This window comes from Protopterus annectens, chromosome 1.part1 (genome assembly GCF_019279795.1).
Source record: "Protopterus annectens isolate FY-2018-M chromosome 1.part1, PAN1.0, whole genome shotgun sequence".
Lineage (NCBI taxonomy): Eukaryota > Metazoa > Chordata > Ceratodontiformes > Protopteridae > Protopterus > Protopterus annectens.
The window spans coordinates 500,955,475-500,982,366 of record NC_056726.1 but is presented as its reverse complement, the minus strand read 5'-3'; the positions used below and the strand labels follow the sequence as shown (position 1 = coordinate 500,982,366).

Below are 26,892 nucleotides of genomic sequence, written 5' to 3'. Positions count from 1 at the left end.
GAAAGGAGGGACAAGGGTAGGGCATTAAATAAAAATCCCCCCCCCCCAGTAGAAACAAGTCGCCAGCATGAACCATAAGGACACCCTTAAGATCCACACTGACCCTGCCCTGAGTTGAAGTCTGAGGGTGGAAGGAGGAGTTGGTAAACCTGGATGTAGGCACTAGGATGGCTGGAACATATGAAGCAAAAAAAGAGAAGAAAAAGTTGCAAAATAAAACTTAAAAGGAATACCTGACATTAGTTAAAAAAAAAAAAGAATTGTTCTGCAGTCAGTGAACCAGTAAAAACTATGAGGCATCTCACAAAACAGGACAGTCAACTTTTAATCAATTAATCAAGCATTTGTTAAGCTAGTTGAAAAACACATTTTAGTCAGAAAGTTAAGCTGCATGCAAATGCACACTGTACCCCCCATCTTTATCACCACCTTTGGGTAAAGTTGATAATCCTTCACTATAACACACTGATTCTCTTACTGGTAATACCTGACGTCCTTTCAGTTCATTCTCAGTTGACATAAGTAGCAACTCTAATTCTTTTATTCGTTTCTCTTTCTCAGGATCCTCCTCATTATAGTGTCTCTGAAAATGAGAGTTAAGACAAAAGACATTAAAAGTGAACGCTTGCACTAGATATTAAATGCAAAAATATGCAATATCTTCTCTCATCATAGTATCATATTAGTATTCCACTGTAGATCATATTTATTTATTTATTTCATTTATAAACTCCTGGTTATACACTATGCTCAAAGGAAAATGAAACACCAAGCTCAGAGTGTTTCTGATGTTTCACCTTTTATTTAAACTAGTCAGAAGGTAAGAGGTACTGAAAAGACCTGGGAGTACTCAGTAAGGCTTAAAGTATGATTAAATGAGTGACAACTTTTACCTAGCAAAAGTGAAAAACAATGCAACTGGAAAAAAAGCAGGAGAACAACAATGAAAGACAATGTACTAAAACACAAAGCATCTTAAAGGCAGTAAAAAGAATATCAGAAGTCTAACTCAAGTTGCAAGAATAGTATAGCTCAAATGAAAAATCACCATTACCAAAAGAACAGAGATTCAATTCCTGTGCGCCAGTGAATAAAGGATCTCCTCAGTAGTAGTGACACAGCTGCAAAAGGTGCATCTGTATAAGGAACTTAGTATAATAATAGATAGGACCACTACTATAGCAACAGTAATCACTGAACTCGCTGAAACAGAAGGCTCAGTGCTCAGCCCAGCTTCTACAGCTTATCATCCTTCCTTTTCCCAGTAAAAAAAGTAATATTCACCTGCACCATCTTGGAGGTCTTTCTTTCCCAAAAAACTAAGGTTAGAACTACCCTTATGACTCCTGAAACCACTGCAATCTTAACAGAAGTTCTAACATTGCCTAACTCCTTGTACACTCATCATTGGTGACAAGAAGGCTTTGCAAATGCTGGCTCATCCATAAGCATCCAGAATCAACAAGATAAGAAACAATGTAACAGAGGCAGATGTGAAGGTTAAATATAGGAAGCAATTTGGCATCCACCACAGCCGTATGATGCCCAACTCAGAAACAGGGAGAAGGTGGCTGGGAGATGGGACTGCAAGAATGATCCTAGTCATTCCTTACACACATCACCTTTACACCGAAATGCCTCTTGCATTGGACTTTGTCTCAGGTGCACTGAACTTTCAGCTCTCCTACGTGTGTCTCCAGGTTGTGTCTGGGGTGTTTGTGACAAATGTTTGAGCATTGGTGCCCTGTGTGAACAATGCCCCTTCGTTCTTCTGGATATGATGGTCCCAAAACTGGAGCTCCAGTCTGATGCATGGAAAAAGAATAATTTCCTTCAGGATGCGATTATGCTGATGACAAACACCCTTGAGATACCACTAAAGCTTCACATTATGAAGTCTTGTGACAGGAAATATTTTAGTATCTTCAAGCCATGTAACCCAGAATATTACTCAAAGCAGAGAGCCTGAAAAACATGGGAAACCGTCTGTATTTTGGGGTAATAAGTCCACTCAACATTGCTTCAAAGGAAGGGACAAAGAGTTCCAAAGTTTAAAGGAAAATTTATACGAACCAAAACCTTCTGCCTCCCCTCAGTGCACACACACACACACACACACACACACACACACACACACACACACACACACACACACACACACACACAAAATTAATAAACGCACATTGCCCATAAATTATAACAATATATCTGAAAGTTAGAAAAATAGCATGATATTCAACTCAAGACCTGACCCATCTGTTAAAAAGGAGAAAGAAATCAAAAAGTACAGTTGTGTGAGTTTTACTTACCATAACAGTAAATGTTCGAATGATCACTGCTGCTGCAGCCTTAGCTATATGGGTTATATCCTGCCAAGGATATAACAGTGGGTCAGCTTCCAAAGTTTCTGGGCACTTTCCATATGCCTAAACTGCTAGGTAGCTTGAGCTGAGCTGACTAAAAGACAAGTTTAGGCACAAAGCCCTTCAAAGTTTTCCTGCCAGAAGAGAGGGAGGATGAGCCCTGAAAGGGCAATGCTAGGAAAACCAAAGATAAATGGAAAGACCCAGGCATAAAAAACACAATAAAGCACAACAAACAGTGGGAGCAGCTACTGCAGCAGTAATCATTCGAAAATCTACTGTTATGGTAAGTTCAACTTACACAACTACGCCTTTAAAAGTTGCTTTCACAGAAAACACAGTAAAAAGCACTTTAAAACACTTTGCAATCCCCCCAAAGTAAAATAAACAATTTCTCCACAGAAAAAAATGGTTTTCAGTTACTTTACACAACTTTTAAACTGACAAGAAAAAAGAGCACTGCTGTTTAAGAGGAGGATAGTTTTGTCACAATCATTTAAAACACAAACTCCAAGCTTTAAAATAACTTTCCAGAAGAGAAAAGTGATAAAACACAAACAATTTATAAAATGGAAGGTTTTCCCCCAAGGGAACTTAATTGCCTAGCAAAGGAAAACACAAGCTATCGATCTTCGAAAGCCTCAGAGGAGCATACTTTTTGGCAGCAGTAAAGCTCTGAATGGGCTTCACACCCAAACTTGTCTTTTAGTCAGCTCAGCTTCAACTGCTTGACAGTATGGGTGAGTGGAAGGTGCCCTAAAGTTTTGGAAGCTGGCCTGCTGGCTCCCCACTGAAATGCGGCACTCAAAATGTAGAGTGCCAACAAACTGGAAAAAAAAAAAAAAAAAAAGACTAAAAACACAGGAGAAAAGAAGAGCAATTATGGGAATTACTTCTTAAAACCCCCACACCACCTGAACTTATATATGCCAACTGCAAGATCACCATACTTCAGAGAAAAGGGAATATTCCAAGAAACAGCACCTAGGACTTTGTATATACAAGTCCAAACGTTCAGCTAGTCAGTGTCTGTAATTCAGGACTCACTCTAGCAGGTCCCAACATTTCAAATGGTTACCGTCTGGCTGCTATATCCTTGAAAGGATATAACCCATACAGCTAAATCTACTGCAGCAGTGATCAATATGATGAACATCTACAACTGACCCATCTGGCTGCTATACCCTTGAAAGGATATAACCTATACAGCTAAATCTACTGCAGCAGTGATCAATATGATGAACATCTACAACTGACCCACAATTACTTTTTGATGTTGCAAGATATACAGTTAAAAATAAATGGCTCCAAGTAATAAAAATAACAAAGGATGTATGTACTTTAACAGTGAAAAATTACCTTATCCAAGTGTTGTGAGAGAACAGAAGGATAACATCCAAAACTCCTTAATCTTGCAAACTTACTGTGGGGGGGGGTGGGGGGCTCAAAATCCAGTACAGCTAACCAAGAGTCCCGTTTCTCTGAAATAAAATAAGAAGTTATGTACCTACCATAACGTTCCATGTTAGTTGTCTTCTCTCGCCTTCTTTCTTGCTTGATGGGTTCGGAGCCGATCCCTCGGCTCCGACTCGGCACTTGCTAAGCTCGAGAGTCACTTTTACCAGCTCGAGGCAGCCCCATATCTCATGATACAAGGCGGTAAGTACCCAGATCTCGTTTGATGACAAAGGGCAATAGCACCAAGCATAAAATACTTCCCAAAGGAAGAAAGAAAAACTTACAGATGGAAGAAGGACCAGGTCTGAATGGTCTTCAGCATAACAGTTTCTTATAACAAGGTCTGTCCAGGTCAGGGGGAAGGAGGGAGGGTCGCAAGAAAGAAGGCGAGAGAAGACAACTAACATGGAACGTTATGGTAGGTACATAACTTCTTAATGTTAAGTTGTCAATCTCGCCTTCATTCTTGCTTGATGGGACCGCGTCCCTAGCACCTCTATCCTGGGTGGCTCAATGGAACAAACTCTTGAGGACTGTAGAGCCAAAACTGGCTCTGTCCCTGGAGGCCAAGTCCAATTTGTAATGGGAAACAAAAGTGTGAGGAGTGGCCCAAGTGGCCACTGCACAAATAGTGTCTAAAGGAAGTCTAGCTTGAAAAGCTGTAGAAGTAGCTAAGCTCCTAGTTGAATGTGCTTTAGGTTTTGAGCACAGCTGTTTTCCCCTGAGCAGATAAATTTCAGAGATGACCGAAGAAAGCCATCTGGACAAAGTCACTTTAGAAACAGGAAGGCCTTTTTTATTATCCGCATAGGAAACAAAAAGTTGATCAGATTTTCTAAATGTTTTTGTTCTGTCCAAATAATATCTAAGTTGACGGTGGACATCAAGATAATGTAGCTTTTGTTCAGCTCTATCTGAATAGTTTGGGAAAAATACAGGAGATCAATGGATTGATTCAAATTGTTCTTTGAAGCGACCTTAGGCAAAAAGGTTGGGTTAGTTCTCAAAGATACTCTGTCTTTGTGAAAAACCAAATAGGGGGGGTCGAACCGAAAGAGCATGAAGTTCAGACACCCTCCTGGCCGATGTAATAGCCACTAGGAATAAAGTTTTCCAAGAAAGAAATTTCAGGGAACAAGAAACAGCTGGCTCGAAAGGGGGAAGAATCAAGGATGTCAGCACTAAATTTAGATCCCACTGAGGAGGAGGATTCCTGATTGGAGGCTTTAGTAGGAAAATTCCTTTCAAGAAGGCCCTGCAGAGCCTATGGGACATAATATTATGATCTGCTATCCCGACATGAAAATTGGAAATAGCAGCCAGTTGAACTCTGACTGTGGAAGAAGAGGAGCCTGCGTGAAAAATCTCTGCTAAGAAGTCCAGGACTGCCTGAACAGGGGCAGTAAAAGGATCAATATTCTTGGCCTTAGCCCAATAAGAGAAACGTTTCCATTTGCTTGTATAAATCCTCCTGGTAGAGGATTTTAGCGAAGCTACTATGATGTCTCTAACTGGGTTAGAGATCAAAGGAAGCCTGGCTAAGGAAGGAAGTGGAGCAACCATGCTGTGAGGTTGAGAGAAGGGATAGACCGGTGCAGCTGACCCGATTGGTGAATCAGAAGATCTGGCACTGGGTCCAGATGCCACGGCTGCACCAAAAGGTGATGATGGAGGAACAGGAACCAAACTTGTCGAGGCCAGTAAGGGGCAATGAGAATCAATTTGGCTCTCAAAGCGGTAGCTTTCTGGATAACCTGAGGGATCAGAGGAAATGGAGGGAAGGCATAAAGAAGTCCCTGGGGCCAATCCTGGGTCAGAGCGTCTCTGGGGGGATGGCCTGATAGAGGGAAGAGGCAGAAGAAGTCTGGACATTTGCTGTTTTGGGGAGTAGCAAAAGATCGCAACATGGACGACCCCATTCCAGAAAAATCTCTTCCGCTATAGATTGCTTGAGAGACCACTCGTGAGGCATGAGAATAGCTCTGCTCAATCTGTCCGCTACAATGTTGGTTTTCCCAGGGATATGCGTTGCTACCAGAAACCGATGAGAGGAGATCGCCCATTGCCATAGTCTGAGCGCTTCTCGACACAAGGGGTAGGACTTGGTTCCGCCCTGTTTGTTGATATACCAAACTACAGACATGTTGTCTGTGTGGACTGCAATTGTCCCTACGGAAGAAAGTCGTTGAGGGCTTGCAACGTTAAAAGCACTGCTCTCATCTCCAGGACATTTATGTGCAGATGGTACTCGAGCGGCTGCCACGTCCATGAACCATCCTGCCCTGATAATGACCCCCACCCGATCAGGGAGGCATCCGTGGTGACAGTGGCTATCGGGGATGGGGTACAAAGTACCTGCCTTGGTGAACCTGAGGAGATGTGATCCACCAAGCAAGATGATCTTTGCAAGTCTGTGTCACCAGAATCTGGTGACGCATTGGAAGTTGTTGGTATGACCACTGTGTGAACAGCATCCACTGAAGAAGGCGCATGTAGAATCGAGCCAGGGGAAGAAGAGTAATGGACGCAGCCATGAGGCCTAATACCTTTAGAACCATTCTGGCCTGTACTTTCTTGTTGGCCAGAATGATCCTGACATGACTCTGAATGTCTGAAACTCTTTGATCTGTAAGGGTAGCTGACATCCGAACAGTGTTTAAGTTTCGGCCTATGAAGGTAATAGACTGGCAGGGCGATAAGGATGACTTTTCGAAGTTGATCGAGATGCCCAAATGAGAACAAAGATTTATTGTGTAATCCCTGGCTTGCATAAGCTGATGCCTGGTGGTGGCTGACAGGAGCCAGTCGTCGAGATACGGAAACACCTGGAATCCTTGACGTCTCAGGTGAGCCGTGACCACTGCCATGCATTTGGTGAACACTCTGGGGCTGTAGTGAGACCAAAGGGCAGGGCTCTGAACTGGAAATGACTGGACCCCAGCCGAAGCGGAGAAATCTCCTGGGCGTCTGTGAATTTTGATGTGATAGTACGCATCCTGAAGATCTATTGAGCACATCCAGTTGTCCTTCTGTAAGAAGGGCAGAATTGACTGAAGAGTGACCATTCGGAATCTTGTCTTCCTCACAGACTTGTTGAGTCTGCTGAGATCAATATTGGTCTCCAGTCTCCTGTCTTTTGGGGACCAAAAAGAACCTTGAGTAGATTCCGGGCTCTGAATGGTCTGTTGTAACTGGCTGAATGGCTCTTTTTTGCAGTAGTTTTGAGACTTCTAACTCTGCAATTTCCCTTAGACCGGGTGGTACATCTGGAAGGGATTTGAGGGAAAGGACTTTCCTCGAAAGGAATTATGTAACCCTTGGATATGATCGACTGTACCCATCTGTCTTGAGTGAGGGAATGCCAGGCTTCTGGGTACAGTGATAATCTTCCCCCGACTGCCTCCAAGGAGGGACAGCCGGGCAACATCTCAGGGATGCTGAAAGGGCTTGTCAGAGAGAGGCTCTCTGTTTCCCTGGTTTTTTGGACCCCCTCTGCCTCTAGAGCGGCGTCTGTTGTTGTTACCCCCTCTGCCTCTAGGGGTAAACTGACCACGTGAATCCGGCGTGACTCCTTGGGATTTACAGAACCACATTTTTCCACCTTTCTGTCCTTTGGGATAAGGTCTAGCAGGGGTGGAAAAACGGACTCCTACAGCAGAAAGAGTCTTGCCGTCCTGTTCGCACCTGGTCAAAGTTTCCTTCACCTGAGGGCCAAACAAAGCTGACCCATCAAAGGGAGAATTTGTGAAGGACGCCTTGAAGGGAAATGCAAAGTCACATAGCCGCATCCAGGCTTGGCGTCTAAGAGCCACACCTGTACCTGCGGCTCTACTCGCTCCATCAGCAGCATATGATATTAGCCGCATGGAGGAGTTTGCAATGGAATTAAGGGTTCCTAGCTGCAAAGCAATCTTTTCTTGAGCTCCTGCAGCTGTAGGATCCTGTACTACCTTCACCCAGCTCCTTAAGGATATCCCTCTGGAGTCTGGTGAAGTGACACAGGTAATTCAGCGAACGCATAGCAAAGGTCGCTGAGGAAAACATCCGCTTACCGTACCTATCCATGGTCCTAGAGTCCTTATTAGGAGGATGGACGGTGCGGAAGGATCTGCAAGTTCCTTCTTGGTGGCCGCAGCCACCACCATGGCATCAGCGGGGACAACCTTAGTGAGGAATTGCTTGTCACCCGGGGCAGTGATAAATTTTGAAGGCCTCCTAGGGACTGGCTCTACAGAGTCAGGAGCTGCCCACGCCTTTCGGGCAATAACCTGCATAAGGGGTCGAAGGCGGAGACACCCAGGAGGTGGAGGGCCGAGATCCAAACGCCTCTAGGTATACTGACTCATCCTCAGAGGGATTGTTGGTGGGCCAGTTTCCCCTCTGTTTAAGGAGTTCTAGGATGTCTGAGAAGGAGACATCCTCAGAGGGGGATCTAGGGGATCCCTCTGACTCATCAAAGTCAGTATCTGAAGTGACAGACTCGGGGGAGTCTACATGTTTCCTCTTACAAGTCCTCTTCCTAGGAAGATCTCCCGAAACATCAGGAGAATCCTCGGAAGAGGGGGAAATTCCCAATGGGGAAACCTGAGGCGGAGGATCTCTGGGTCCTTTAGCAAGAGAAGTGGCAGAGATGTCAACAGGCACTATAGAGGGAGGAGCTACGGGAACAGACTGCTGACTGATACCAGTGGCCAGCACACTCTTCATCACCTCGAATGCTCCCCTCCCAGGCAGGTCCGAGAGAACCCGTTCCGAAGAACTAGGAACTCCAGGGACCACCGAAAGGGAAGTCTCCGAGGCAGATGTCGGAGCCGAGCTCACCAAGGCCGAGGCTCCAAGGGGAAGAGCGGGTTCGGACAAGGGTCCGATGCCACTCACCCCCTCGGAGGAGACCATGGAAGCCCGACCACCGAATCCCTCTAAGGAAGGTCTCGAAGAGGAGATAAGAGTAGAGGCTGAAGGAACAGAAGGGGGTATCTGTCCTCCAGCCGTAGCAGTAACCATTCCCGAAGACTCCAACTCCAAGCTCTGGGGTAGAGTTGAAGGAGGAACTGTAACGAGGTGTGGACCAACAGTCGTCTGTTGAGACGGACTATGTAACATTTGGGCCAGTACCTGTGACTTAAGTAATCTGCTGACCACTCTCTCTAAGTCATAGTCTGACAGTCTGGATGACCTTGAAGATCGGCTCCGATGGCTCCGTTCCGAAAGGAGAGGTGAAGCCGGAGCCGAGAGTATCGGCTCCAAGGAAGGAGACCTCGACCTTTTCCTGGAATGAGCCATCGGAACCGATGAAACTATAGATCCTGTCGGAGCCGAAGACTTATCGGAGCCGACAGGAAGCCTCGATGCATCGGCTCCAGCGGAGCCGATACAGCCACAAAGTAACGGTGTCGGAGCCGATCGGGCCGACACGATGCCTGTGCCACATGGTGGCCGGAACCGATCGGAGCCGACACCGAAGTGGTCGATGCAGAATCGGCACCGATAGCCATCGGTGCGAAGGCTTAAGCCAGAATCGGCTCCAGCGGGCCGATCTCGACTCAGAATGAGTCGGAGCCGAGGCCGCAGGCTTAGACACAGAAGCCTGGGCCTTGGAAGATTTGGCTGATTTAGATGGAGCCGACTTAGCGGAGAGCCCTCCGGCAAGAAGGCCCCTAAGAATCAGTTTGTTTCTTCTCTCCTGCAGGACTCTCTGGCTGAAGGAATGACATATAGCACAGGAGTCCTGCAGGTGAAGAGGCCCCAGGCAATACAGGCAAGAAGTGTGACCGTCTGTCAGAGACATCTTCTGACAGCACGAGTCACACTTCTTAAAGCCTGAGACCCTCTCCTTTGACATGGTGTTTCACAACACACACACACACCAGTCAAAGAATTAAATTAAATAAAATACCAAAAGGTATTACAAGAAAAAACACACACACACACCCTAACAGGGGGGGGATGGGATGGGTAAAGTTTGACTAAAAAAAATTAGTAGAGACAGGGAATTTTCTGTCAGAAAATCTATATAATTAACTTAAAACTAAAAATTAAGTGGTTTTTAGCAAAAAGGGGCTAAAATATCAAAGTAGTGAATCACTTACCAGGAGCTGGTAAAAGGAGGACCTCATAAGCGAAGCGGCAAACGAGATCTGGGTACTTACCGCCTTGCATCATGGGATATGGGGCTGCCTCGAGCTGGTAAAAGTGACTCTCGAGCTTAGCAAGTGCCGAGTCGGAGCCGAGGGATCGGCTCCGAACCCATCAAGCAAGAATGAAGGCGAGATTGACAACTTAACATCAAGTCTTCATAAAGGCGTTCTCTTTCCAATGATTAAGAACATTTATATTGTGTTCTTCTGAACAACCTGTTCTATGCCCATGATGGGATCTGCACTACTACTTCTGAATTAGAGGCTAGACTGACTGAGGAAGTCACAGTTCCAGTGCAACAGCATAAGCTTTTCCAGGTAGGAAAACAGCCCAACCTACCACTCCTAAATAATGGGAGAGCACCCTCCTGCTCCACTTTTTGAAATTTGTTACTACTACTCCACTTAGTCAATCAAAAGGTGGTTCCAAGGCTTCAAGGTATGTTAACCACAATGCCTCAACAATGTTGCGCACGCCTTCAGAATTTATGGCCATATTTTATTTGGTCCCACAGCTTTACAATAGTGGAACTATATACTTGTCACAATGACTATCTACAAATGAAGCAGACCCCACAATCCATTTCTTGCACTGCCTCCTAGCAGAAAGGCAAATCCTAGATACAAGTGTTTCTCAAAGTGTTATCCACTTCTAAAAATGTCTCATGACAGTCTGTTTCCCCACCCTAGTCAGGAACAGCCCTTGCAACAATCTGCCATTCCCTAGCGAGTCACTGAATGGTTTGCCAAAATCTTTGCAGACATCTGAAAGTCATTCTCTGTGACCCTGCCAAATTCCTCTGACATCTGGGCTTTCTTTTAACTACTGTAGCTGCTGCCTTTCTGGTTTGTCAGTACCTATCAGTCACATCTGTAGACTCCCTCGCAGTGCACAGGGGATTTCTCTTTTAACACAATGGCTTTCCTTTCTAACGGTGTCCATCAGTGGGTTCTATGGGTATTGCCATAATAAATACAACACAACACACTTTCTAGCCATAGTTCCTTGCCATTGCTTCAACAATTAAAAATTTGAACCACGTCTGTTAAGATTTCACATCCCCAGCCTTCCTAGGTACATGGGAAAAGTTCTTCTGGAGGTCTTAGTTAAATTCCTCCTTCTGCGGAAAAGCAACAGCTAGGTATTTCCAGGGCACCTTAACTATGTGTTTTTCTGGGTTTGTCCCCCCACCACCCCAGCAGTATGTCCCAGGTGATCAGATGAATGGTCAGCATTTCTATTGACTAGAATATATGGCCTCGGGTCTTTCACTGCAATAACAAAACTGACCAATCTTTGGTTGTTTGGTAGCAAGTACACTTATGAGTACCTTTGTGTGCAAATATATTACCTGAAATGGACAATCCATAAATTCTCTGCTTGGGCTGAGATCAAGGAAGCAATTCCTCATAAACATGCCCCTCTGATCACAATTTCTTCCTTGCAAAGATACTGGAGGGTCACAGGAGTTTGCCAGAAAGATCTGGTGAAGGCTTACAGCCTTATACCCCAGAAAGCCTTAAGGGGGTGCTACAAAAGTATGGTCACTGCAACACAATTTAGCCCCTGTACTTGAGGAACAAGAGCTGTGGCAACACTTTCTGCAATTTAGTTGAATATGTTCATCATGGTCACAGTACTCTGCCAAGGGTGAGCCTCATCTCTTGCTATTTTCACAAAGAGAACATCAAAGAACAATCAAGGTCTGGGATAGTATAAAAGTCTGACGTTGTGAGGGTTGAATGTTTGAACATGATGCCCTCAAGTTTAAATGACTAATATTTTGTGGGTTTTTCATTGCAGAATGTATGGCTGGATTCAAAAGCAGCACCTCCAAAGCAAAAGGTTATAGTTCTCTCCCAAAAAAGAGCATACTGCTCTGTGTAAGTAAAGGGGAGGCAGCTATCTCATTAAAGAGGAGCTGAAGTACCTCTGTTCTTAAGTAAAGATGGGGAATTGTGCGACTAACCAGTAGACAGGTGTAGCTGTAACAGTACTCAAGGCATTGTACCAGACTGTGAGAGCAAAGAAAGAACTAAGTCATAGGATGAAGCGCTCAGTTTTCTTGACAATTTTTGTCCCCATCCTTATATATGGACAAGAGTTTTGGGGAGTGACCAAAAGGATGAGTTTGCAGATACACATGGTAGAAATGTGCTCTTCACATGATAACATAGTTCACTCTCCATTACAGTAGAAAACTACTCTGCTGTCTGGTGGGATCTTAAAGAGTACATCCACTCCTTCTCCACGGTTTAATGACTCAGTTAAAAGTGGTATTGGTACTTTTATCGGGATGTTCCCAAAGTGTCTCACAGCCCACTGATAGGACATCCTAGATTGACCCAAAACACAATGGAAGGAATTTCTCCTGACTGAGTGAAACATCTGGGGATTCAAAGGGATGGACAGCAGACTGTTGCTGAAAATAAGACTCATCTGCTATATTCACTCTGTTACTCCTGCAACCACCATAAATATAAAACATTTAGAAAACCAATACGTGGCAAATGAATTAGAACCCGAGTTAACAATGAAGCCTGGAAAGGATTTAGAAGGTGTCAGAGACAGGGAACAGAAAAGAAAAAGAACTCTTAATATATACCTCTAAGACAGTCTTTCTAAAACGATAAGGCTAGCCTTCCTGGGGAAGCCATGGCCTATTTCACAGTAGAACCAAGAACGCCTGAAGATGAGTACTTAGAACATTAACTACTATAGATTCATTTAATGTGGGATCATGTTATATGTAAACAAACGGGTATGAATTTGAATATTTGAATGCTTATTAATAACAAATAAATAATGTACTAAGCCAAATCTAGACTACCGTAAGTGCAAGCATATGTTTGTGGGGGAGGGCACTGTTCACTGCAGCAGTTATTTGATTTATGCATAGGAAGGAACAATATACTTGGATATCTAGGTGAGGCCCAAGAAAGATTAGGCTGCAAGAAATCTTCTATTTATTAATTCATGTTAAGCTGAAGCCTGTAATTTTGTCCTGGACAATCTGGTTAACCTATACTTTCTTAAACATGGTCTTTTACTGTAGAAAACAATGTTGACTAAAAGTGACAGCAGTGGATGACATCTTATAGCTAACATTAGCTACACTGTAGATGCATTTCTTCAAGAGTCTCCAACTGTATGTCAAGTCCTAAAACAGTCTAACTAGTCCATATTTCATGTCGCAAATAAATACATAATTAACCAACTCTGACATCCACTACAAAAATGAACCCTGGAAATTTAATAATAACTCAAATAATTAAGAAATTTGGTAACCAACATGGAAGAGTTACAAATAGTTTTACAAAACCTATTCAAGGCTGTTGCTGCCTTACTGATAGGAAGTGTATCAAAAATAAGAAGTTATGTACCTACCATAACGTTCCATGTTAGTTGTCTTCTCTCGCCTTCTTTCTTGCTTGATGGGTTCGGAGCCGATCCTCGGCTCCGACTCGGCACGTGCTTTAGCTCGAGAACTCCTTTTACCAGCTCGAGGCAGCCCCATATCCCATGATGCAAGGCAGTAAGTACCCAGATCTCGTTTGTTGACAAAGGGCAATAACACCAAGCATAAAAATACTTCCCAAAGGAAGAAGAAACTTACAGATGGAAAAAGGACCAGGTATGAATGGTCTTTAGCATAATAGTTTCTTATACAAGGTCTGTCCAGGCCAGGGGGAAGGAGGGAGGGTCGCAAGAAAGAAGGCGAGAGAAGACAACTAACATGGAACGTTATGGTAGGTACATAACTTCTTAATGTTAAGTTGTCAATCTCGCCTTCATTCTTGCTTGATGGGACGCGTCCCTAGCACCTCTATCCTGGGTGGCTCAATGGAACAAACTCTTGAGGACTGTAGAGCCAAAACTGGCTCTGTCCCTGGAGGCCAAGTCCAATTTGTAATGGGAAACAAAAGTGTGAGGAGTGGCCCAAGTGGCCGCTGCACAAATAGTGTCCAAAGGCAGTCTAGCTTGAAAAGCTGTAGAAGTAGCTAAACTCCTAGTTGAATGTGCTTTAGGTTTTGAGCACAGCTGTTTTCCCCTGATCGTATAAATTTCAGTGATGACCGAAGAAAGCCATCTGGACAAAGTCACTTAAGAAACAGGAAGGCCTTTTTTATTATCCGCATAGGAAACAAAAAGTTGATCAGATTTTCTAAATTTTTTTGTTCTGTCCAAATAATATCTAAGCTGACGGTGGGCGTCAAGATAATGTAGCTTTTGTTCAGCTCTATCTGAATAGTTAGGAAAAATACAGGAGATCAATGGATTGATTCAGATTGTTTTTGAAGCGACCTTAGGTAAAAGGATGGATTAGTTCTCAAAGATACTCTGTCTTTGTGAAAAATCAAATAGGGGGGTCGAACCGAAAGAGCATGAAGTTCAGACACCCTCCTGGCAGATGTAATAGCCACTAGGAATAACGTTTTCCAAGAAAGATATTTCAGGGAACAAGAAACAGCTGGCTCGAAGGGGAAGAATCAAGGATGTCAGCACTAAATTTAGATCCCACTGAGGAGGAGGATTCCTGATTGGAGGCTTTAGTAGGAAAATTCCTTTCAAGAAGGCCCTGCAGAGCCTATGGTACATAATATTATGATCTGCTATCCCGACATGAAAATTAGAAATAGCAGCCAACTGAACTCTGACTGTGGAAGAAGAGGAGCCTGCATGAAAAATCTCTGCTAAGAAGTCCAGAACTGCCTGAACAGGGGCAGTAAAAGGATCAATATTTTGGGCCTTAGCCCAATAAGAGAAACGTTCCATTTGCTTGTGTAAATCCTCCTGGTAGAGGATTTTAGTGAAGCTACTATGATGTCTCTAACTGGGTTAGAGATCAAAGGAAGCCTGGCTAAGGAAGGAAGTGGAGCAACCATGCTGTGAGGTTGAGAGAAGGGATTGACCGGTGCAGCTGACCGGATTGGTGAATCAGTAGATCTGGCATTGGGTCCAGATGCCACGGCTGCACCAAAAGGTGATGATGGAGGAACGGAACCAAACTTGTCGAGGCCAGTAAGGGGCAATGAGAATCAATTTGGCTCTCAAGGCGGTAGCTTTCTGGATCACCTGAGGGAACAGAGGAAATGGAGGAAAGCATAAAGAAGTCCCTGGGGCCTATCCCGGGTCAGAGCGTCTCTGGGGGATGGCCTGATAGAGGAAGAGGCTGAAGAAGTCTGGACATTTGCTGTTTTGGGGAGTAGCAAAAAGATCGCAACATGGACGACCCCATTCCAGAAAAATCTCTTCCGCTATGGATTGCTTTAGAGACCACTCGTGAGGCATGAGAATAGCTCTGCTCAATCTGTCCGCTATAATGTTGGTTTTCCCAGGGATATGCGTTGCTACCAGAAACCGATGAGAGGAGATCGCCCATTGCCATAGTCTGAGCGCTTCTCGACACAAGGGGTAGGACTTGGTTCCGCCCTGTTTGTTGATATACCAAACTACAGACATGTTGTCTGTGTGGACTGCAATTGTCCCTACGGGAAGAAAGTCGTTGAGGGCTTGCAACGTTAAAAGCACTGCTCTCATCTCCAGGACATTTATGTGCAGATGGTACTCGAACGGTTGCCACGTCCCATGAACCATCCTGCCCTGATAATGACGCCCCCCACCCGATCAGGGAGGCATCCGTGGTGACAGTGGCTATCGGGGACGGAGGTACAAAGCACCTGCCTTGGTGAACCTGAGACGATGTGATCCACCAAGCAAGATGTTCTTTGCATGTTTGTGTCACCAAAATCTGGTGACGCATTGGGAGTTGCTGGTATGACCACTGTGTGAACAGCATCCACTGAAGGAGGCGCATGTAGAATCGAGCCAGGGGAAGAAGAGTAATGGCCGCAGCCATGAGACCTAATACCTTTAGAACCATTCTGGCCTGTACTTTCTTGCTGGCCAGAATGATCCTGACATGAGTCTGAATGTCTGAAACTCTTTGTTCTGTAAGGGTAGCTGACATCCGAACAGTGTTTAAGTTTGCGCCTATGAAGGAAGGTAATAGACTGGCAGGGCGATAAAGATGACTTTTCGAAGTTGACTGAGATGCCCAAATGAGAACAAAGGTCTATTGTGTAATCCCTGGCTTGTATAAGCTGATGCCTGGTGGTGGCTGACAGGAGCCAGTTGTCGAGATACGGAAACACCTGGAATCCTTGACGTCTCAGGTGAGCCGTGACCACTGCCATGCATTTGGTGAACACTCTGGGGGCTGTAGTGAGACCAAAGGGCAGGGCTCTGAACTGGAAGTGACTGGACCCCAGCCGAAAGCGGAGAAATCTCCTGGAGCGTCTGTGAATTTTGATGTGATAGTACGCATCCTGAAGATCTATTGAGCACATCCAGTTGTCCTTCTGTAAGAAGGGCAGAATTGACTGAAGAGTGACCATTCGAATCTTGTCTTCCTGACAAGACTTGTTGAGTCTGCTGAGATCAATATTGGTCTCCAGTCTCCCGTCTTTTGGGGACCAAAAGAACCTTGAGTAGATTCCGGGCTCTGAATGGTCTATTGTAACTGGCTGAATGGCTCTTTGTTGCAGTAGTTTTGCGATTTCTAACGCTGCAATCTCCCTTAGACCGGGTGGTACATCTGGAAGGGAACTTGAGGGAAGGGACTTTCCTCGAAAGGAATTATGTAACCCTTGGATATGATCGACTGTACCCATCTGTCTTGAGTGAGGGAATGCCAGGCTTCTGGGTACAGTGATAATCTTCCCGACTGCCTCCAAGGAGGGACAGCCGGGCAACACCTCAGGGATGCTGAAAGGGCTTATCAGAGAGAGGCTCCCTGTTTCCCTGGTTCTTGGACCCCCTCTGCCTCTAGAGCGGCGTCTGTTGTTGTTACCCCTCTGCCTCTAGGGGTAAACTGACCACGTGAATCCGGCGTGACTCCTTGGGATTTACGGAACCACATCTTCCCACCCTTCTGTCCTTTGGGATAAGGCCTAGAAGGGGTGGAAAAACGGACTCCAACAGCAGAAAGAGTCTTGCCGTCCTGCTCACACCTGGTCAAGGTCTCCTTCACCTGAGGGCCAAACAAAGCTGACCCATCAAAGGGAGAATTTGTGAAGGGCGCCTTAAAGGATCCATAAAATCACATAGCCGCATCCAGGCTTGGCGTCTAAGAGCCACACCTGTGCCTGCGGCTCTACTCGCTCCATCCGCAGCATAAGATATTAGCCGCATGGAGGAGTTAGCAATGGAATTGAGGGTTCCTAGCTGCGAAGCAATCTTTTCTTGAGCCCCTGCAGCTGTAGGATCCTGAACTACTTCTCCCAGCTCCTTCAGGATATCTCTCTGGAGTCTGGTGAAGTGACAAAGATAATTCAGCGAGCATAGCAAAGGTCGCTGAGGAAAACATCCGCTTGCGTACCTATCCATGGTCCTAGAGTCCTTATTAGGAGGATGGACGGGCACGGAAGGATCTGCAAGTTCCTTTTGGTGGCCGCAGCCACCACCATGGCATCAGCGGGACACCCTTGGTAAGGAATTGTTTGTCACTAGGGGCAGTGATAAATTTAGAAGGCCTCCTAGGGACTGGCTCTACAGAGTCAGGAGCTGTCCACGCCTTTCGTGCAATAACCTGCATAAGGGGTCGAAGGCGGAGACACCCAGGAGGTGGAGGGCCGAGATCCAAACGCCTCTAGGTATACTGACTCATCCTCAGAGGGATTGTTGGTGGGCCAGTTTCCCCTCTGTTTCAGAAGTTCTAGGATGTCTGAGAAGGAGACATCCTCAGAGGGGTATCTAGGGGATCCCTCTGACTCATCAAAGTCAGTATCCAGTGACAGACTCGGGAGTCTACATGCTTCCTCTTACAAGTCCTCTTCCTAGGAGGATCTCCCGAAACATCAGGAGAATCCTCGGAAGAGGGGAAATTCCCAATGGGGAAACCTGAGGCGGAGGATCTCTGGGTCCTGTAGCAAGAGAAGTGGCAGAGATGTCAACAGGTACCATAGAGGGAGGAGCTACGGGAACAGACTGCTGACTGATACCAGTGGCCAGTACACTCTTCATCACCTCGAATGCTCCCTCCCAGGCAGGTCCGAGAGAACCCGCTCCAAGAGCTAGGAACTCCAGGGACCACCGAAGGGAAGTCTCCGAGGCAGATGTCGGAGCCGAGCTCACCAAGGCCGAGGCTCCAAGGGAAGAGCGGGCTCGGACAAGGGTCCGATGCCACTCGCCCCTCGGAGGAGACCATGGAAGCCCGACCACGAATCCCTCTAAGGAAGAGGAGATAAGAGTAGGGGCTGAAGGAACAGAAGGGGTATCCGTCCTCCAGCCGTAGCAGTAACCATGCCCGAAGACTCCAACTCCAAGCTCTGGGGTAGAGTTGAAGGAGGAACTGTAACGGGGTGTGGACCAACAGTCGTCTGCTGAGACGGACTGTGTAGCATTTGGGCCAGTACCTGTGACTTGAGTAATCTACTGACCACTCTCTCTAGGTCATGATCTGACAACCTGGATGACCTTGAAGATCGGCTCCGATGGCTCCGTTCCGATAGAAGAGGCGGCCGGGCCGAAAGTATCGGCTCCAAGGAAGGAGACCTCGACCTCTTCCTGGAATGAGCCATCGGAGCCGATACTACAGATACTGTCGGCACCGACTTCTCGGAGCCGACAGAACGTCTCGATGTATCGGCTCCAGCCGGAGCCGATACAGCCACCAAAGTAACGGTGTCGGAGCCGATCGGAGCCGACACCGATGCCTGTGCCACATGGGTGTCGGAGCCGATCGGGCCGACATCGGTGGTCAAAACAGATTCGGCACCGATAGCCATCGGCGCGAAGCTTTGTGGATCAGAATCGGCTCCAGCGGAGCCGATCTCGACTCAATACGGTCGGGCCGAGGCCGCAGGCTTAGAAACAGAAGCCTGGGCCTTGGCAGGTTTAGTTGATTTTGGTGGAGCCGACTTAGCCGGAGAGCCCTCCGGCAAGAAGGCCCCTAAGAATCAACTTATTAAATCTCTCCTGCAGGACTCTCTGGCTGAAGGAGTGACAAATAGCACAGGAGTCCTGCAGGTGAAGAGGGCCCAGACAATACAGGCAAGAAGTGTGACCGTCTGTCAGAGACATCTTCTGACAGCACGAGTCACACTTCTTAAAACCCGAGACCCTCTCCTTAGACATAGTGTTGAGAACACAACACACACACACACACAACACCAGTCTAAATTAACTTACACAAAAATACCAAAAAGGTATTCTATAAAATCCAACACACACACACCCTAACAGGGGGGGGGGGATGGGATAGGGAAAAAATGACTAACAAAAAATTAAAGGAGACAGGAAAATTCTGTCAGAAAGGGTAGAATATAACTTAAACTATCAATAAAAGAGTTTTTTTGACTAAAAAAGGGGCTTAAATCACAAAAGTGAACAACTTACCAGGAGCTGGTAAAAAGAAGACCTCCTAAGCGAAGCGGCAAACGAGATCTGGGTACTTACTGCCTTGCATCATGGGATATGGGGCTACCTCGAGCTGGTAAAAGGAGTTCTCGAGCTAAAGCAAGTGCCGAGTCGGAGCCGAGGATCGGCTCCGAACCCATCAAGCAAGAATGAAGGCGAGATTGACAACTTAACATCTATAGTTTTAATGCCTTTGTTAGCTGTGATACCTACCACATGTGGAAATGTCTTGTGTCACAATATAAAACTGATGAACATTGTCTGAGCTCTAGCAGAATCTGTTCTGCCTTCTAGGTGCTACTAACCAAAAAACACTGAGCTAAGAAGAAGTCATAACATCTCTTAAGGCTAGTAGAATGGGGGAACAGCCCAAACTCACATAACAGTATCTCAGCAGCACTGGTACATCACAGCAAGAGGTTCTCAAGTTCATTTCTCACCTAGGGGGCCCTCTGTACGGAGCTTGCATATCCCCACTGTGTCTCTGTGGGCTTTCTCCAGGTGATCCTGCTTCCTCCCACCTCCAAAAGGCACATGTTAAGTGGACCAGAGACTATTTGTCCTTAGGAGTACACTGTGTATGTGTGTATGAGGTATGGAAGAAAGGCCTGGCAAAATATTTCCATTCCCCACTTGCCTAATAAACCCCACAGATAGTGGTAGTTTACAGGGTCACTACAAGTGTCAGATGTGACTTGGAAGCACAAATGGATGGAAGGAATAAACTCAATCACTCTTCTCAGGTGAAGACAACCTTAACTTTTATTGATCACACAACTCCATTCACAAAAGGAGATGGTAAAGAAATATCTGTCTGTCTAGTCAGTGGAAAATGAATAAGGGGTATGCAAAAGTCCCCCTAATCTTGCTTAGACAAGGAGGAGGTAACCACTTTAAGCAACCTGTAGAATAGAGGGTCAATACCCACTCTGTAAGGGAAGAAAAGAGAAAGGCAGCATCTTCAGTAGAAAAAGGAAGGTAGTTGATACTGTTGACTGTTTTTTTTATAACTTAACTAGCACCTTTCTGTAATTAGTTTTACTGGCCCAGAAAAAAAAAATCCTGCAAAGGGTTTACTGTTAGCTGTGATCCTTAGAACAGTGAACATTTAACTGTGAATAGAGGGAATATATATACCAATTGCAAAACCACAGTATCTCGGAGTCCCCCCACAGAAAAGTACAGCAATCCCAGAGTAAAGTAAAAGGCGTGTTGTGTGCAGGGTCCAAAGCCCGGCTGCAAAACTGTAACAGTGAGTTTCAGAAGTCACTGCTTTTGTTAAGAACTGCCCATACATTTTCATAGTATCAGAACATGCTACCAGATCTGATACTTACAATAGGGAACCACTGGCCTGTGTATAGTCACTAGACACAAACTCTGCAAGACTTCAGAAGCACAGGTGTAGACAGAGGTGGTACTGGAAGCCTGTCTCAAAAAGCAGCAATGACCAATTGTCCCAGAGATAAATGGCACACGCAGGGGGAAAAAAAGTTGAGACTTTGATGAGCACAGATGGCCCTAAAAATGTTTCAGGGCTGAGGAAATCACTTTCTGCTGCAATAGCATCATTTGTCAAACCAAGTATATGCAATAGCCAGAGGAAGGCCAACACCCAAGCTCCACCACTCTGGGCAAATTATGAAGATAGACAGTACTCAAGCAGATGAACAAGGTTCCTCTTCCTTCCTTATCCCTTTTACTGGAAGAATCTGCAGTTCTGATGCAATACACAGTGGAGGTATGACTCTGGAGAGATCTCTAAATTATAGCAGGGATTTATGATTCCAGCAGTCATTCTCAGAAATGGTATGATGGTTGCACTCTCTGGCTCCTCCAGTGCTAAAATATCTCCAGGAGAGATTTCACAGTGTTAAAGTCAGACATGATGTGGAATGTCACTCAGGAATTCAAACCAAACTGTTCTTACTGTTGTTTCCTGCACCACTGACCTGCCTTCAAATATTGGATGAGACTTGATCCCCAGTTTCACTTGCCAGTACCAATATTATGCAAATGTCCACAGCAAACCAGGACTTTATAGGTGACTACTATAGCAACATTCAAACAACTTGTACCATGACTGTTCAAAGCATCTACATGGTTCCCACAAGGGTCCTCATACAGAGTTCCATGTTCCTTCTTCGTTCTAGAAGGCCTGGAACTAGACACAACAGATTTAAAAAAGAATGAATAAGCAACTATGATAGAAAAGCAAAACCAATGGGATTTACAACTGTAACAAATACATTTCAAGAAAAAGAAAATAAAAAAAAACGCAGACTTTACAGAAGCCTGGCAAGCAGCAAAGTAGTAATGACCAACTTGACACCACAGATGGTGATATAAAAGAGTAAACTGACTGCAAAAAAGAAAGAAGGTGGGGACCTTTAATACATGTAACTTTTACTTACAGTTTTATAGAAAGAATATGCTGACATATTGATAGGAAAAGCATAGCAAAGCGCAATCCCTAGCTCTGAACAGTAAAATTCCATCAATGTGAGTCCCAGACTTGCTAACACTCTACCAACCAGTGCAGGCTGAAGGAATCATAAGCTGTCTAGTGGGTGGTTCTACTGCTTGTGGAGTAACATGGAAAGATTATGGAGAGTAAAGAGTAACACAGGCTGAGATCATAAACATGCTGTTTCACTAATCCTAGTACTCATTTCAAACAGGTACAAGGAGTCAAAGACTAAGGAATATTAGTATTTATAAGTAATTAAATCTAACAAATTCATTCTGTACCAACCTGAATGGCAGCAGCAGCTGGCTGAGGAATATTTATTATATTTACATGCAGTGCTACAGGGTAAGGCACCTGACCAGGAATCTAAAACAAAAGACATAAAGAAATGAAAGCCAGCAATTACTTAACAGAATCAGAACACTTCCTGCACTGCTTCTTAAAAAGTCAGATGAAAACACACAAACACACACATGCACACTAATTGTTAAAGTATTCAGGTAAATAGGATTAACTGGGCGAAGGTTATCATGATCAGTCCCTACCACTGTTTAAACTTTGTGAGTTGGACCTTACTTGATATTTGTTATTTGCAATGGTTTAACAGTTACCCATCTAGCTAGTCTGAACACGTGAAGAAGCTGAGCACTTTATCTGAAGATTGCACTGCTGTCAGATGCAGTCCCTCAAAACTCTGTGCTGCTTTTGCCAATACTTATGAACATATGACACACGCACACACACACACACACACACACACACACACACACACACACACACACACACACACACACACACTTTTTAATACACAGACAACATGATTCTGCAGAGAGAATTTTCTAGCTTTCCTGTGAATGTGCATGACATTTGCCTATTATTATATATGCATCCTGAGGCTGGCATCTATGCCTTCTAACTGTCAAGTGCGAGGACCAGCTTAAAATTGCTGGCAACAGTGAAATAGGTAAAGTTAATCAGATACATGATGAATAAATATCTTTCCCAAACAATGTGCTACTAGGAATGCTTAACTACGGAATCCAATTCCATCTGCATGCAATGATCCAGTTTGCTCCTTAGAACAGCAACTCTAATGACTGATCAATTACCAGCGAGGTACACCTTATTCCCTTTAATCAAAGGATATTTACATGACTTGATGTTAAACGGCAAACACAGAAAATGAGATACTCTGATTCACATACTCAACCCTCTCATTAATGAAAATCTTTTCTTCTACATCAGTTCAAGCATTGTTCAAGTTCATTAAATTCTTGACCTACATTCAAGCTTTTAATCCCTAAATCTTAATGGAAAATGGTGCAGTCTGAGCTACTTCATATCAAACAGGCTAGTTTACCACCCATTTCTACTTTAAAATAATCTGTCATAACACGTGTCTGTGTACTAATTCACAGCTAAATTTATCACTGAGGCAATATATTCCAGTTTTCATTTTCGTGATTTCCTACAGTGGTCACTTCTGAGTGTTACAGTCATCTGAGGTATGGAAGTGATTTAACATTACCTACATTTCACCTACTCTAAGAGGGAATTCAGAGGTACAATCACAAGATGCCTCCAACTTCAGATGCAGAAGTAGTCACTATATAATGTACTGTGGATGTCAAATTTGGCTAACAGATATAGTGTTCTTACTTCTTCTTCTTTCGGCTTTTTCCCGGTTAGGGGTCGCCACAGCGGATCACCTTGACCGCACATTGAATGGCAGTGGAGTTTTACGGTGTCAAGTTGCCAGCCCGGCGCCCAACCTTCCACAGAAGGCACACTCACACGCACACCTAGGGCCAATTTAGAGTATCCAATCCACCTGCAGCATGTCTTTGGGATGTGGGAGGAAACCGGAGCACCCGGAGGAAACCCATGCGACCACAGGGAGGACATGCAGACTCCGCACAGAAGGCACCCCAGCCGAGGATCGAACCGGAGAACCTCTTGCTGTGAGGCGGCAATGCTAACCACTGCACCACCGTGGCCGCCCATATAGTGTTCTTACTAGATGAATCAATTTCCAGATAGCCTCTAATATTCCTTGACCTCATTAAAATTCAACTATGCTTTGACAACTGTTTGTCTTGGCTAAAAATGAAGCTTCTGTTTATCAAAGAATGATGTCGGACAGCTTTGCTTATTTTACCCATATTGCCAAAGTGATGCAATTCATTTTGCATTCCGGCATACTACAAACACTGCCATTATTAACTTGTGCTTCCTTAACTTTACAGTGTCCCCTTTTTAGGCCTCTACGCAACTTGAGGGCATTAGTTGCCTGCTCTTTTCCATGTATTCCCAAGACATTCATTCTTGCTCTCTGTCCTTATCTACCCTACATTTTCTCCCTAATGTATCTCCTCTTCCCTTTTTCCTTCTCATCCATTTCTATAAATGTTACCCACTAACTATAACTACCTTTTGCTCACTGCACTGGTTGGGTCTGCTGGCAGCAGTGAACTTCACTACATCTTTATACATATGTTAACAGGGTAAGTCCACCAGCTACAAACATTGCTTTTCAAAAGTGACTCAGAAGCAGTGTTTTGTTAAGTTACTTCTTCACAGTTGCAAAACAAAGGCGGAAGAAATCAAACCCTGTACCCTTTGATAACAAGAAGCAGACCATTAACAGTCTTCTTCTTCCCTTTCGGCTGTTCCCGTTAGGGGTCACCACAGCAGATCATCTGTTTCCATTTCTTCCTCTCCTCTGCATATTGCTCAGTCGCACCAACCGCCTGCATGTCCTCTCTCACCACGTCCATAAACCTTATCTTAGGCCTCCCTCTTTTCCTGTTACCTAGCAGCTCCATCCTTAGCATCCTTTTCCCAATATACCCATCATCCCTCCTCAGCAAATGTCCAAACTAATGTAATCTCGCCTGTCTGACTTTGTCTCCAAACCGTCCAACCTGAGCTGACCCTCTAATATACTGATTCCTAATCCTGTCCATGCTTGTCACACCCAGTGCAAATCTTAACATCTTTAACTCTGCCATGTCAAGCTTTGACTCCTGCCTTTTTGTCAATGCCACCGTCTCCAACCCATACAACATAGCTGGTCTCACTACCCTCTTGTAGACCTTCCCTTTCACTCTTACTGGTACCAGTCTGTCACAAATCACTCCTGACACTCTTCTCCACCCACTCCATCCTGCCTGTACTCTCTTCTTCACCTCTCTTCCACACTCACCATTACTCTGAACTGTTGATTCCAAGTACTTAAACTCATCCACCTTCACCAATTCTACTCCCTGCATCCTCACCACTCCTCTATCCTCCCTCTCATTCACACACACATTCTGCAGACCATTAACGGTACAGAGCCATAATCCTCTGTACTAACCACTAGACTTAAAGGCATCTTTTTTTTTTTTTAACCTGTAACAATGCCTTGCAAACTTTTTCTTTTGCAAATGATTACTGAATCTTTACATAATCTAATCAGTTGTGAATAAGAGTTGTTTGTTCCAAAGTTTCCTCAGAAAAAAAAAACAGCATTCTGTGCTCAGGAACAATCCTGTTACCAAAATGTATAATACATATATGTTACATTTTAGAGCACTACTATGCTCATAGAAAGCTTCATGAGAATATTCTCAACTGCTAAAATGTCTGAAAAATAGAACACTGTACTATAAAGAATTACACTAACCCATGAAATGCTGACATTTTAACTAAGTAACTAGTACAGCTCATAGGAGCAGTGTATGTGTCTGAGAACAGCAATATGAAGTATCTTACATATTTATGCATCTTCTGAAAGGTTAAAAGTGGTGCACCACCACAGGAAAAAAACAATCCCATAAGACATGTATGTGCACAAAAGGAGCAAAGTCAACAGAGACTATACTTCAAAAACACTACACATTTTTGCTTTCAAGTTGTTACTATGTTATACTGTCACAGCCTCTCTAATGCAAATAAATGTGCTACATTCGTTTCACAATATTCCCCATTCATTTCATAATCTGGCTTTTAACAAGCACATACATAGCCGACCTTAGGCAGAGGCCAACTAGGCGACTGCCTAGGGCGCCACTCTAGCAGGGACACTTTTCCAGTATTTACTTAATGTAGGTAGACCAGGATCGGAGCACCGGGTGGTGTGGTGGGGGGGTGCCATGGAGCTCTTTTGCCTAGGGAACCAGTTGACCTAAGGCTGATCTAGAGCATGTAGCTAAGATAATAAGAAAATTATTCTATGTTGCCCAACTTATACACAAGTATAAGGAATCCAGGTCCAAGGAACCACCAGACTTGCAGCCATCTTTTTTTAATCTGTAACAATGCCTTGCAAAATTTTTGTTTCACCAGTGTTTACTGTATTTTAAAAACACAACTCATCTTTACATAATCAAATCAGTTGTGAATAACAGTTGTTTGTTCCAAGGCTTCCTCAAGAAAAAAAAAAAAAAAAAAAAAAAAAAAAAAAAAAAAAAAATCGAACCAGACAGCTACAGTAGTTGAAATGCCCACAGTAATTTCTCACCAGGAGAATTCAGGGTATGAATACCCAGGCTTGCAATGATTGTCTAAAAGTTCTGTCATTGTATACAGTCTCCTACAGGCTGCTTGGCTTACAGGAGTTCCCCAGACCCATCTGACCTTCCTACTAACATGCCCCTCCCCTTATAGATACCCATGATACTCAGGACCCATGGAGGCCCTAGTGACTGTTAGCAGAATAACAATCTAAGGACCTATGAACAACAAACATGTTTATTTTTATTTATTTAGCATTTGTTTACCAGGACAGTCCAAATATGATGCAAGTATTTCCCTTTTCAGCAGAAGACTGGAGAGAAAAGTTACAGGTACGTCGAAAATACAATAAAAAAGTTTACAAACACGGAAATTCATTTTAAAAAAGTGCATAAACATGACTGACAGCAAGACAAAGTAAACAAATAAAAAATATGACAGCATAGTACTAAGCACAAGCACAATGTTAGGATTGAAGGGAGTGCAATACTAAGTAAAATGTTAAGATTGTAAGAACATTTCTGAAATCGGGTTAAAATCTTGTAC

At 44.4% G+C, this 26,892-nt stretch overlaps 1 protein-coding gene across 3 annotated transcripts in view; it reads right to left on the bottom strand.

Annotated features, from left to right (window-relative positions):
- Positions 1-26,892, bottom strand: part of MYB (MYB proto-oncogene, transcription factor) — a 557,504-nt gene that overhangs the window by 256,206 nt on the left and 274,406 nt on the right. For all 3 annotated transcript variants that reach the window (XM_044076310.1, XM_044076317.1, XM_044076323.1), the window contains exons 7-8: positions 22,135-22,215; positions 488-583 (exon numbers count right to left, since the gene is read on the bottom strand). In XM_044076310.1, the coding sequence (XP_043932245.1) occupies positions 488-583; positions 22,135-22,215 (177 nt within the window). The remainder of the gene's footprint in view (positions 1-487; positions 584-22,134; positions 22,216-26,892) is intronic.